A 14,630-nucleotide genomic window follows, 5' to 3' on the forward strand; every position below is an offset into this window, starting at 1 on the left:
GTCTAAAATTTTTGAGTTTGACCTCTATATTTTAATACAGGCAGAGAATAAAGAGGTGGTAGAGAAAAGATTAACTCAACTAATAGAACATATGAAGGAGAAGGGATGGGAGATTAATCCTGATAAAATTCAAGGTCCAGCTCAAAGTGTGAAGTTTTTAGGAATAATTTGGAATAAGGGTCATAGAGAAATCCTCCCCAAGGCCAAGCAAAAAATATTAGATTTTTCACCTCCTAGGGACAAAAGAGAAGCTCAAAAGTTCGTTGGGTTGTTTGGTTTCTGGAGAATCACATTCCTCATTTAGGTCAGATTTTGAAGCCATTGTATAAAGTTACCCGGAAAAAGTATGCATTTGAATGGGGGGAAACAGAATCGAAAGCCTTTGAGGAAGCCAAAATAGCTATTCAAACTGCCCTGGATCTTTGGCCTGTACAGCCAGGGCCGATGGAATTGCAAGTTACAGTTTTGCATGGATATGCTGATTGGAGTTTATGGCAAAAACAACAGGGCAGGAATGTTCCTTTAGGATTTTGGTCGCGGAAACTGCCACCTGCTGGCCAAAATTATACTCCTTTTGAACAACAATTATTGGCTGCATATTGGGCCCTGGTAGAGACAGAACATTTAACTTTAAACCATGAAGTTGTATTGAGGCCAGCCATACCCATTATGAGTTGGATTATGGGGACCCCCGCCTCACATAAAATAGGACATGCCCAAGAATCATCAATTATTAAATGGAAATGGTATTTGCAAAATAGAGTCAAGACAGGCAGATCGGGTATTTCCACCTTGCATGAAAAGGTATTAGAATTACCAAAACATTCAAATGATATTGATATACCACCAAAGTCTTATGATCAATCACCTGTTTCTTGGAATAATGGATATGATTCTCTAACCCCCGAGCAGAAGAAGCATGCTTGGTTTACTGATGGCTCGGCTAAATATATAGGATCTAAGCGATGTTGGAAAGCTGTAGCCTATAACCCTTCATGCAATACTATTTTGGAAAGCTCTGGTGAAGGCCAGAGTAGCCAATGGGCCGAATTAGTGGCTGTCTATCAAGTAATTCAAAAGGAACAAGGTGGCCAATGTCATATATATATATATACTGATTCCTGGGCCGTAGCCAATGGCCTAGCAGTTTGGATGCCAATTTGGAAGAAACACGAATGGAAAATTAGAGACAAAGATGTGTGGGGAAAAGAATTATGGGAACAAATATGGGAATGGTGTCAATGTACTAATGTATCTGTATTTCATGTAGATGCCCATGTGAATCAAGATTCTGTGGAACGTGAGTATAATGCCCGTGCTGATGAATTATCCAAACTTCAAGGAAAAGCTTTAAAGGTCACCCCCAGAGAGGAAAATGAAACACAATTAGGAAAATGGGTCCATATCACCGCAGGACATCTTGGCGCTCTTGCATCTTACAGGTGGGCATTAGACAGAGGGATTAACATACCTCTGGATCTATTTAAGCAAATAGTACAAAACTGCATACAATGTCAATTATTTGCTCATCGGCCTGTGCCGAAGAAAATCACTGGAGAATTGGCTAGAGGGTCTTTACCTGCTCAAATTTGGCAAATAGACTATATTGGACCATTACCTGTTAGTCAGGGGTGTCAATATGCCTGCACTTGTGTGGACACCTACTCTGGGGTATTAGTTGCCTGCCCCTATAAACGGCTACCCAGAAAAACACTTGTAAAACCCTAGATATTATTTCTCTTTATTATGGGACCCCCCTACAAATACAGAGTGATAATGGTACTAAAGTTTGGATAAAGAAGCATCAATCTGATAGACCAAGGCCAGCTGAGCTCATAGCACAAGGAAACACTAATACTGCCATAGTAGTATACCCTGGTGATGATAAATGGTATCATGTCCCACTAACCCAAATGTTTTTACGATATTAAGTGTTTTACAGTGTTTGCCTGCTATACGCTAACTATGGCATGAACTCCAGGTATTCCAGTGGGGAATCCTCAGCAAGGACCGCGTACTGATTCCATCTACGCTGGTGAAAACAACACCCACATCATGAATTGGTCATACCCATTCAACGTAGAAGTTTGGGACGCCCCTTTATTTCCCCTAATGAGAATCAATTTAACTAGTTTTAATCTAACTGTTACTGCAGCAAACGGTACCAATATATCCTGTACCCTTACAAGTTGGCCACCTAGTCCATATTTTCCTAAAAGGTTAAGATCTGTAACATATAATTGGACACAAGTAAACTCCACCTACACTGTCTCACTATCACAAGCGGACGACAGAAAATATTTTTATTGTCGTAACACCTCCAATGGGCTGTATGAAGAATATCTAAACCAATTAGTATGGGTTGTACCTGTGACTCCGAAACCTCCTGGAATAATTCGTGTCCCCGCTCATGTACTAACACCTCTATCTTGCAACACAAAATAGTGTTTCATTATAATGTAACTTTTCCCTCTTTAGAAAGTTGTGTCAGGAAAAAAAGAGCTTGGTATGATACATTACTTGGTGGTGCAGGAACTGGTTTGGGTATAGTTAATTCTATAGACCTTGAGACCTTGGCTAGCAGACTGCGCAGTGCTGGACAAGATGTTTCTCAAGCTTTGACTGTGAATGCCCAATGGTTACCCACAACGATCCTGCCACACCAAAATACATTACAATATCAAGGCCAATTTTTACAAGTCTTTAATAATAGCATCCTCGTTAATTTACACCTTATGAAAAACATTGGTGTTTTATTTAATTGGACTAAATGTTCCTTGCAAAACTTATATACCCTCATACAGAAGGAAAATGCCCAAAGATTACTACAGGAAGGTAACTCTCACATATGGAACGATATACTTGACTTGTCAGATGTATGGAAAAAGCAAAAACCTGAGAATGCTAGATGCACTCCACTTTGGTGCGCTGGAACTATTATACTCTACCAAGTTAAAACTTGGACTGTTATGTGTCAATTTCATGTAATACCTTTTGTCTTACATAAATACTTTGCTTTACCTCATATCTATGGAAACTATATAGATTGGTATAATGTAACTCATACTCTGTCTGATTGTGTTGTAACTAATGGAGGGATTGTTTGTGGGATGATGACTCGGCAGATGGAACCCTGCCTTCTCTCACATTCATCCAATTTGTGTGATCTAACTTTATACCCAGTGAGTAACTTTTCTATGATATATGAAGTATCTACTCAATATGTTTGTATAGCCTCTAATAATCACTCTGACCTTCTATCTGTAGATGTTACTACTGTTCCATTTTCTGGTTGCTTATCCAATGTATCTTTCCTACGCTGGCAAGGAAATGATTTTTACTTTCCACCAGACACTAACCTAGTTAAAAATTTTGCTTGGGTACCCCAATCTTTGCCTCTACCTCATGTGTCTCTATCTCTATATCCCCTTATGAACATCTTGAATCAGTCGACTGAAATCAAAAAGTTATTAGAGTCCAACCAACGCGCGTTAAATGAACATCGAATACAGACTCTTATAGCGCAGGAAGACTAGTCGAAGCTTCTCATTTAGTGATCTCAGATACTAATCATCATTGGTATGATTTTCTTTTTAAATCTCCTACTGCTACTATGTATTTTAATTCCTTAGCTACCCCCATACTACTACTTGCTTTGTTCTTTTTATGTCTTTGTATATGCAATTGTATGTATACCAAAATACGCACTATATACACTCATGTCACACCTTTGCCCCTCACCTATTATTCTCATGATCTTAAGGCCAAGTGAAATGGAAATTGGAAATTCCCCTTTAAATTAATAAGATCACTCAAATAAATAGGTTCAGTTCAAATCTCGGTCATGACCGTTCCATATCTCCTGAGTGTTCTTGGCCTAGCATTCCAGGAACTAGCCATTCCTAGGTCACGTTGACATGGAGGGTTGGCTCCTCTCCTTGTGAGACGTGATGTTATTAAAAAACAAAATACCAAGCCTCAGGCGGATGGGAGCGTGGCTAAGGTCAGATGTGTATTGGACAAACCATGAATAGCGCAAGCATCAAAAAGGGCTTCTTGGCCCCAAGCCTTCTTTGTTTAGAACAATAAAAAACACTGCGTCCTGTAAGCCCACTGAGCCTCACCCGCGGGAAGGACGCTTCGCCCGGGAAAATCTTTACACAATTCAAGTTTGTACTGGCTGCAACGGGGCTCCCAGCCGTTGATTGACTTTGGAGGTTCCCTTGAATTGGTGATGTATTCTCTTCCATTACCGACTCTCTTGATCGGTGCTATATTATTGATTGTTCTTATTATTTATGCTTTCTATGCAAATTCAAACTATCTGTGCTTTGCTTCTTCTAAATAAATTATCTATTTCCTATTATTTTCTGGTGCATTGGAGAGTGTCATTTATAGGAGCGAATCCGAACCTCACTAAATCCTATTAATACACCAATTTAGTGTTTTTAGGTATATGCTCTATATCCACTCATATGTGGGCATATATCTCCATATCTCTTTTATGTTCTGACAGAATTGTTTTATACTTACCCTATGCGTAGATGCTTGGTCAATATGTATATCAATGTCTACTTTTTTGTCTTATATACACATGATGTTTGTGGGCTGTTGGAATGTATTTGTATATGTTCTTGTATAACTGTGTACATATGTATAGCTTATATCCATCCATACAAGCTGTTTTAATATGCATTGCACCTATCTATATTACTGTGCTGCATATATGCTGCATATTTGCCCATGACTTTGTTGCAACCCTGTGAGTGTGTACACACACACACACACACACACACACACACACACATATGTCTATCTGTGTAAGTTTGCATATGTGTATGCCACCCATTCACATCTGTATTTTGGATTTGTATATATTGCTTATCTGCTTATGTTAATCTGTACGTGTATGAGCCAGATACTTGTTCCTATAAGTGTGTTATATCATTGCATATATGTGTTTCTAAAAAATTAAGTTAGATTTAAAAAAAATACAGGGAGAACAAAGATTGACAGACAGAGACACAGAGACTTCATTTTCCTGAAGGGAAGCTTATGTGGCCCCAAACTGCTGTGATTCCCTTAGGGATCCTAGTTGATTCAGGAGAGGAGGAAACCATGTGGCTCAAGATATGGCAGCAGATGGAAGCAGCAGTTTATGATGGAGAAATTCCTGAACTTGGCAGAGAATTCCTAGACTCAGTGAGAGCCAGGGGGTTGGAAGGAACAGAGCCACAATGCAGTTGAGCAAATCTTAATTTTTCCATTGACTGTATTGTGAGCTATGTGGGCTTGAGGTCTTGTTGTTCAGTTGTTTCACTCATGACTAACTCTTCATGACCCTTTTTGGGGTTTTCTCGGCAAAGATACTGGAGTGGTTTGCTATTTCCTTCTCCAGCTCCTTTTACATTTGAGAAAACTGAGACGGGTAGGGTTAAGTGACTTGCTCAGAGGTACTGGGAGAAGGTTAAGTGATCTCTAATGCTTTGCTTTTTGAGTAGAGCCTCTACTCTAGAGGAGTGTATTGAGTCTGAAGGACTGTGTCTGTATTTGGGGAATTTGGAATCTGTATTTGGAAGCATGGGAGAGGGAATTAGTCGTGTGGTGACGATTTACGGGGTCAGATTGCACATATATTTTGTGGTTTTTGATAAGGTAAAAATAAAGCATATTTTGTGCGTATGTGTGTGTGTGTGTGTGTGTGTGTGTGTGTGTGTGTGTCTGTGTGTAATATAGTGTCAGCCCGGTACTTGTGTAGGACCCGAGGGCCCTTTTCCTTTTCCTGTGGAGACCCGGACACTAGGCAAATTCTGATGTTCCAGGGGAAAAAAAACAAAACAAAACAAAATAGTGGGCCCTTCCCCACTTCCTCAATGGAATTTGAGCTACATAAAACTAGAGCTATAGTCCTGGCCTTTGGGTTACAGAAAGAATGATGTTTTAATGGAATGGGATCCACCTACCACATGTGTGTTGAAAGTACATTACCTATCCCTCACCCCCTTTTTTATGTCTGTCCAAAAAGGATCTGGCTCTCCACAACTTAAATACTTTAAATTCTTAAATACAGAACTTAGCAAAGTGTTCCTAGTACTTATCACAATTCCTGGAACCTAGTAGGTGCTTAATAAATATTTATTGAATGTTTTATTGATTTCAAAGAGGAACAGTACTGAAGTCACACAATTTCCAGTTCAGTGTGTCTTTATCCCTACAGTTCTACTTCAATTCAATTTCTTTTTATTGATATCATTTATTTTTTATTATCTTAATTTCCAAATATATTACTTCCCCTTCTACTCCCCAGAGATTTATTCCCTGTAACACAAAATAAAAAAGAAAGAGAGAAAAGGTGCCTTTCAGCAAATCTAACCAATACATCAACCAGGTCTGATGGCCAATGTTATATTCCAAACCCATAGTTCCACACTTCTTCAAAAAAGGGAGGGAGGTACATTTTCTTCTTTATTCTTTGGGCCCAATCTGATCACTATAAATATAAATTTGAGTTCCATTTTTTCCTCTGTTGCTTTACACTTTTACAGTAATCACATATATTGTCCTAGTTTCCCTTCCTTCCCTTTATAACATTTTAGGTAAATTGTCAAACCCTGCAAATAAATGAAGTACGTACAAGGCATTTTATGGGGTACTAAGATTGATCTAGCATAAGTCTTGCTCTTCAACGTAAATCTACTTGGAAGTAGAGGCAGCTGGATGGAGCAGCCCAGATTCGGGAAGACCTGAGTTCAAATCAATCCTCAGACACTTACTAACTGTATGACCCAGGGCAATTCACTTATCTTTTGTCTGCTTCAGTTTCCTCAACTGTAAAATGGAGATAAAAATAGCATTTACCTCCCAGAGTGGTTGTGAGGATCCCATAAACTGCTTTTAAAGTGTTTAGCACAGTGCCTGCTGCATTGAAGTTGCTTCTGTTGTTGCTTTTCAGTTGTTTTCCATAGTGTCTGATTCTTGGGGGTTTTATTGGCAAAGATACTGGAGTGGTTTGCCATTTCCTTCTCCAGCTCATTTTACAGATGAGGAAACTGAGGCAAATAGGGTTAAGAGACTTGCCCAGGGTCACACATCCAGTAAGTGTCTGAGGCCGCATTTGAACTCATGAAGATGAGCCTTTCTGACTTCAGGCCTGGCACTCTATCCACTATACCACCTACCTGCTCTAGAAGGTGCTTAATTAATGCTTATTTCCTTCCTTCCTACCTTGTACAATTAAAATTTCGCTTTAAATTTAACTTGACAGAAAACATTATGTAAAGATGTACATGTACACAGACAACCTGTGTGCTATAATAGAATCTGCAAAATGTTAGAAGACTTAGAAGAAGACCTTTAAATTATTAAGTCCTGTCATTATTATTAAGACCTACTGAATTATTTAACCTCTATGGAGGTTTTATGGGAAAACATGGAAAAGATGACAAGGAGAGGATGGGTTGAGTTCTTCACCACTGGAGCAAATGGTCACATTGATGACATCTTGGTTCTATTTTGAGTATTGAAGTACAAAGCTGACGCCAATGGCATGAATAATGGGGCAAGTCTGTAACTGGTAGAGCAGTACTGTTTAAAAAAAAAAGACTTTGCTTCCTGTGATTCTGCTTTAAAGATGTGTTTTGAAACCTGGCAATAAAGAAAAAAATGTTTGAATCAGGAGAAAAATCTGGAAAGGGAAATCAAAGTTCCAAGGGGTTGAGAAATATGAATTGGATGAGACAAGGCTGAATGATAAGTGTGAAGAAGAGATAGAAAAAAGAAATTTAGAGTAACTATATATGACTTTGACATGGTGGGGGAAGGTGGAGTACATATTCCATCTTCTTCAAACAGAAAAGGTCCTTAACTTTTCATCTTAATATTCTATTTCATAGCATTTTGTGGATAGCAGGCTAAAGGGGAAGTTGGGGAAAGTACCCAGGCTGGAGAATCACAAAAATATTGAGGAAAGCATCTGGTTTACACTGGGGAAACAGAAAATTTTACTCAGATACAATGGCTATCCCTGTTGGGCAAAAGCAAAAGATTGTATCTCCTTAAATTGTTCTTTTATTTTGGGGGTATTTTTATGGTGTTGTAAGTGAGCCTGGGTGATGGTGTAATTGGAACTAATCAGTGGCAATCAGGCTTATTGGACAACAACAAAATAGGGTACAATTTGCAACATTAATAATTATTTAAATGTTGTCATTAGACAGCATTAGCTCTATAATAATGGCTAATGGTGCTCACTCTACCACTAGATAAGGGTACTTACCCCCTCCAAATCCATGAGCTGAACTAAAAGGGTTCTACTTTGAGGAAATAAGATGTAATTATTCAGTTGAGAAGAAATCACGCATTCTAGTCATTAGAGGGCCTTCTACATTAACATGAACTTTGTAAGGTTAATATAGAATGTGCCAACCAAGGCTGAACACATCAGGATCAATATCAGCTATATGACTAAAGAGAGCTATCTGCTATACAAAGACAGAGCTCAGCCTTCAAGGGGGCAGCTTGCCAAATCATGTGCCATGCTTTTAGAATTTCCCTCCCTATCTTTCTTGCTGGCATCCAGCACCAGAGCCTCACAGTCATTGTCTCCTCTCAAGAGAGCCCAGGGTGATGTAAGAAAGGTATGCTAGGAGATGATGAAGTAAGTCATTGGTATTACGGAAATTCACATTTTGTAAAAGTAATCATTTAAAAAATGTAAGAAATAATAAAGATCAGCTTTCCGGTGAGCCATTTAGTAAAATAAGAATTCAAGGCGAAAGGTTTGCAGAGTTTAGTTGTAAGCTTCTCAGCATTTAACAGAGTAGTAGTTAAATGCAAATCCTTTAAACTAGTTCTTAATAAAAGACAGGATGTAAAAGAGCATGGCATACAAGATAAAGAGTCAGAAGAGGGGCCTGGGATTTATCACAGATTCTTTAGGTGACCTTTTTATTGTTTAGTTGTTTCAGTCATGTCCAAATCTTTGTGACCCCACTTGGGATTTTCTTGCCAAAGATACTGGAGTGGTTTGCTATTTCCTTCTCCAGCTCACAGATGAGGAATCTGAGGCAAACAGGGTTAAGTGACTTGCCCAGGGTCACACAGCTAATTAGTGTCTGGGGTCAAATTTGAATTCAGGTCTTTCTGACTCCAGGCCTCATCTGAGCTCTTTAGGTGACCTTAGGAGATTTCAATGAAATCTCTCTCTCATATTATAGCTACAATCTGTATATAATGTATTATATTATATGTAATATGCAATAATATATAAATACATATCTATTACATAAGTATATATTATCTATATAATCCAAATATAATTATACATAATAACAGAATTCCATATATACACATATATAAATACATATACATATGTATGTATATGAAATTATGTTATTCAGAGAGAAGCGCCCTGCATTTGGGGTCAGAGGACTTGGATTCAAATCCCCAAGTCTCTTCACTTATTTAAGCTTAGTTTCCTTATGCGTAAAATGAAGAGGTTGGATCAAATGACTAGGAATGTCTTCCAGTTTTAAATGCATGATGCTATGATCCAAATGTACGCATACATTTAAGTTCCATTGTGGGACAATAAATTTTATCTTTCCTGCATTAAGATCAAGTAGCCAAAGGGAAGGAACAACATTGAACTCTCTATCTTATCTTTATTAGCTTTGCAAAAGTCACTTGACACCTTAGTGGTTCTGGAATCTGGTACTTTGCTCCATAGTTGGAATACTTGGCTTCAAATGCTGTCCTTAATGTGGAATACCTGTGTAACCTCGAGCAAATTCTCAGCTTCTCAGGGCCTTCATTTCTTCACTTTTAAATGTAGATGGCTTCTGGGTCCCATCCAGCTCTGGATCTATGTATCATTCTGTGGTTTCTAAATGGGCAGTTAGGTGTCATAGTGGATGGAATATCAGGCCTGGAATTAGGAAGACTTGAGTTCAAATACGTACTAGCTGTGTGACCCTGGGCAAATCACTTAGCCCTGTTTGCCTCGGTTTCGTCATCTAGAAAATAAGTTGGAGAGGGAAATTGCAAACTATTCCAATAACTTTGTAAGAAAACCCCAAAAGAATACAAAGAGTTGCACATGACTGAAAAATGATTAAAAACAACAACCATAGTTTCAAAACAAGTGTGGCTGCCCTTGGAAGTTCACTAGTATCCCAAGGCTATTTCATTTGTGACTTTATGGCTGGCCTTATCAGCACCAAAGATGTTTGTTGTTGTTGTTGTTGCTGTTGATCAACAATCTGAAACTAGTGGTTCCAAGTATTGCAAGTTAACTAACTGGAAGTCAGCAATTTGGTATGGCAAACACAAAACCTATCCAGAATGAGGAAGGTGATAATGTAGAGTACTAGACTCATAGTCAGGAAGACCTGAGTTTGAATTCTTTCAGTCTTACTAAGTGGGGAACCCTGAGCAAGTGGCAATCTCTCTTGGAGTCGGTTTTCTCATCTGTAAAATGAGAAGATTGAACTCAAAAGCTTCTAAGGTCCTATTCAGGGTCTAAATCTATGATTTCATAATACCATTACTCCTTCAATTAATATTCATCAATCAGTATACATTTATTAAGTACCTACTATGGGCCAGGTATTATGTTTTATGCTAGGGATAAATATACAAAAAAGCAATAATTCCTACTCTTAAGTTCTATTGGGAGGCAATATGTAACACAGTATAAATACAAAATAAATATAATGTAGTTAAATACAAGGTGGTTTAGAAAGATGGGCACTAGTATTCAGGGGATTTGGAAAGGCTTCCCATGGAAGGTAAGGTTTGAACTATGTTTTAAAGGAAGAGGAATACAGGGATGCTACTGAGACCTCTCTAAAACCATGGCTAAACAAAAAGAGTAGATGCCATATTTTAAGAAATTATAAGTTAAAGCAACCAAGAGGAGCTATTAATAGCATAGGACAAAGTAAAAATAGGAGGAATCCATGAGTCACCTCCTAAAAGTCCTAGAATGAGAACTCTCAGGTACATCATAGCCACCCACTTCTTCTTTGTAAATAGGATTATGGGAGGGAGGGTGCAGAAAAAGTATAAGATGATACGATAGAGGAAAATGTTCATACAAGACTGATAATTTCAATGCAATAGATACATAGTTAGAAAAAATATAAAACAATTCTATTATTAGAACAAGAAATAGAGAATATAAATGACCCAGTCACAGAAAAAGAAGTTGAAGAAACTATAAACTAAGTCCCATAGGAATAACAGAACTAGAGGTATTTACAAGTAAATTCTAACATTTAAAGAACAATTAACTTCAATCTTATATAAATAGTTGCGAAACAGAGAAAGAAGGCATCCTACCAAATTGCTTGTATGAGACAAATATAGAGCTGATATCTAAACCACGGAGAGACAAAGTAGAGAAAAAAAATATAGAACAATAATTATGAATATGTATGTAAAATATTGAATAAAATATTTATATCATGTTTACAACACTAGTAAGGTTATAGCAAATATTATTTATTATAGTCAGATTGGAATTACACTAAAAATGCAGCATTGCTTCAATATTAGAGAAACTATAAATATAATTGTCCATATCAGGTCAAGAAGACCCAGATTCAAATCTGGCCTCAGATGCTTACTAGCTCTGTGATGCTGGGCAAGTCACTCAACTCTGCCTCACTGTCCTCATCTGTAAAATGAGCTGGTGAAAAAAATGGCAAATCTTCTCAATATCTTTGCCAAGAAAATCCCAAATGGAGTCACAAAGAGTTGTGAAATGACTGAACAACAACAAAATAACAAAAACATTAAAATACTCACATTTATCTCAATAGATGAGGAAAAGTCTTTTGATAAAATACAACACTCAATAATGTTCAAAAAAAACCTAGAAATCATAGGACCTTTTCTACCTCTTTGTGAAGAAGTGATAAATTATGGGAACAACATTTTCAGGTTAGATCAATAAATTCCAAATTGATTTTGTTGCGACTATACTTATTTGTTAAAAGGGAATGTTTTTATTTGCGGTGGGGGTAGTGTTAGCTACACACATAAACAAAGAAAAAAAACAAAGAGAAGAGCATCAGTAAAATTTAAAAACACAAAAGAAAGCAGAATGGAGTTCAGAGGGGACACAAACAACCATATTAAATATAATAGGTGTATTAAGAAAATAGTCTATGTATAACAAATGTACAGTTTGAAATGCAATCTTCTTCTTCTGATTTTTGCATATGGAAGTATTTTTGGTTTTTTATTCTCTAGTTCAAAATTAAAAAAAAAATTAAATGCTAAGCTGAAGAGTTTCTGTTTCACCCTAAAGAGATAATGTATTATGGGGCATGGATAGAACGGAAGTTAATTGTCCTGAAAAAAAAAATTTTGTTTTGGTTAGATCAACTGTTTCTAGTCGTGGCCTCATATTTTAGGAAATACTCTGCAAACTGGAGTGTGTCCAAAAAAGGACAAAAAAGAGGGGGCTGGGAACCATGCCACAAAGATATTCATTGGAAGTGTGTGGGATGTTGAGCCTTGAGAAAAAAACAATTTAAAGGGAACATGATTGAGTTCTTCAAATATTTGAAGACTTCTCATGTGGAAAAAGACATCTAAGGTAATTAAGACTAATAAATGGAAGCTAGGAGCAGCTAGGTGGCGCAGTGAATAGAGCACCGGCCCTGAAGTCAGGAAGACCTGAGTTCAAATCCAGCCTCAGACCAAACACTTAACACTTACTAGCTGTGTGACCCTGGGCAAGTCACTTAACCCCAATTGCCTGAATGAATGAATGAATGAATAAACAAACAAACAAACAAACAATAAATGGAAGCCAGGAAGTAGATGATGATTGTCTCAGCATAGGCAAGAAAGTTATAGTCAGTCCAAAAATGGAACGATCTGTTTTTGGATATAAAGAGTTTTATTCACTTCTGTCTCATAGAAAAGTGTATTACTCCTAATAAGATATGTAGTAGAATAAATTCATGTTTGCAGTAGAGTTTGGACTAATATGCCTCTGATAACAGCTGGAACCAGGTGGCTTAGTTGAAAGAGTGCTGGGCCTGGCTCCAGGAAGACTTGAGTTCAAATCCAGCCTCAGACACTCACAAGCTATGTGACTGTTAGCATACAGTTTGCCTCCCTTTAGCACGTGCCTCCTAGGGGTGTTGTGAGGACTGAATGAAATGATAATTTGAAGCACAGTATAACACCTGACACACAGTAAGCACTATATAAATGTTAGTTATAACTATTAATATATAACTTATTATATTATGTATAATTATATTCTATATGTAATATACGAATATATTACATATTAACTAATAAAATAAAAATATTACATCCATTCCAAATTCCATATAATTCTATATGAAAATACTTGGAAAGACCAAAGTATTATACAAATGTAAAGCACAATTATTATTATTTTTAAAGTAGATCATATGTAATCCCTATGGTGAAGAATATATTTATGCCATCAAGTTACAGTGGGAAAAAAAAGGCAGTTGGGCATAGCTGGGCCACCTTCAGGGACCCAAAATGAGAGGAAAAATGAAACTGAGATGTAACGTTTTCCTAACAGAAAGCAGATAAATTGCCTGGGGCTGTGAGCAAAAAGGAAAGCATTAAGTCTTCAGAAATAAATATGGGAAAAGGAACAAAGTTAGGTTTCAGCTGATGGTAGAAAAAAAGGCAAAGGAAAATAAATAGAAGGAGGCTTTAGGGATGAACAACAGTTGCATTAAGGAAACAGCAGGGAGAAGCTCACTCCTGCTGACGGCCTTGTCTTCAATTCAAAGAGGGAAGAAAAGATGAGGAGAAGAACTAGGGGAAATAAAAAGGAAGAACTTCCAGTGGCAATGTAGAAGAGAAAAAATAAAGAGGAAAAAAAAGACATAATCATCGTAGAGAAGGCTTCTAAGTGAATAAGCAGGTGGAAATAGAGGAAGGGGTAGAACCCAAGATAGGTGGAAGGGGCAGAAAGATAGGAATTGATCAGGAAAGGAAAAGAGGGAGCTCCAAAAAAAATCAATGCATACCCAATTAAATAAGGATTGGGCAAAGCCTAATTGAAAGTACAAATGCATAATAAGATAGTCTAAGGACACAGAAGGTCAGAGATACAGATGGAGAACTTTGGGAAAAGAGCTTGAAAAGCATGAGGAGGTCATGAAGATGAGGGCTCATGGGAATTTATGGAACCTTGGGATGTGACTGAACATTAATAAATCTTTGTAGATTTGGAATGGATTAGAAATAATGCCTTTTTACCCCCTGCCACATCAAGGTCTCTGTCCATTTCCTTCCTTGGAGCACAATACAGTTGGGCAACCTTGTGCTATTAATTCTCCTCACTGATTTTTAAAAAAATTTATCTGGAGGCAACCACAAGCAGTTTGAATAATCCCATCCAGCTGCATGGTAAAGAATTTCTGTGGATTGAAAGACAACTGGTGAGAGAGTGAGATAGATGTTCCTTTAAGCCTCCAGGCCAGAAGGAAATGCTGATGGTCTTAGGGTGTGTACTTACACCTGTAAAATGAAGGTGTTGGACTAGTGCTTAGAGCAGTTCCTGGAACATAGTAGGTACTTTAATAAATGTTTACTTATTTATTATAAATGATTTTTTTTATTGA

At 37.4% G+C, this 14,630-nt stretch overlaps 1 protein-coding gene across 1 annotated transcript; it reads left to right on the forward strand.

Annotated features, from left to right (window-relative positions):
* The first annotated feature begins 294 nt into the window (after positions 1–294).
* On the forward strand, positions 295–4,366 carry LOC144454342 (uncharacterized). The gene is made up of 2 exons (XM_078146120.1): positions 295–1,442; positions 1,933–4,366. The coding sequence occupies exons 1-2, from the start codon at positions 445–447 to the stop codon at positions 1,961–1,963; spliced, it is 1,029 nt and encodes a 342-aa protein (XP_078002246.1). The 5' UTR covers positions 295–444; the 3' UTR covers positions 1,964–4,366.
* Positions 4,367–14,630: the final 10,264 nt, after the last annotated feature.

Source organism: Phascolarctos cinereus, unplaced genomic scaffold (assembly GCF_003287225.1).
Source record: "Phascolarctos cinereus isolate Bilbo 61053 unplaced genomic scaffold, phaCin_HiC Scaffold_726;HRSCAF=1367, whole genome shotgun sequence".
Taxonomy (NCBI): Eukaryota; Metazoa; Chordata; class Mammalia; order Diprotodontia; family Phascolarctidae; genus Phascolarctos; species Phascolarctos cinereus.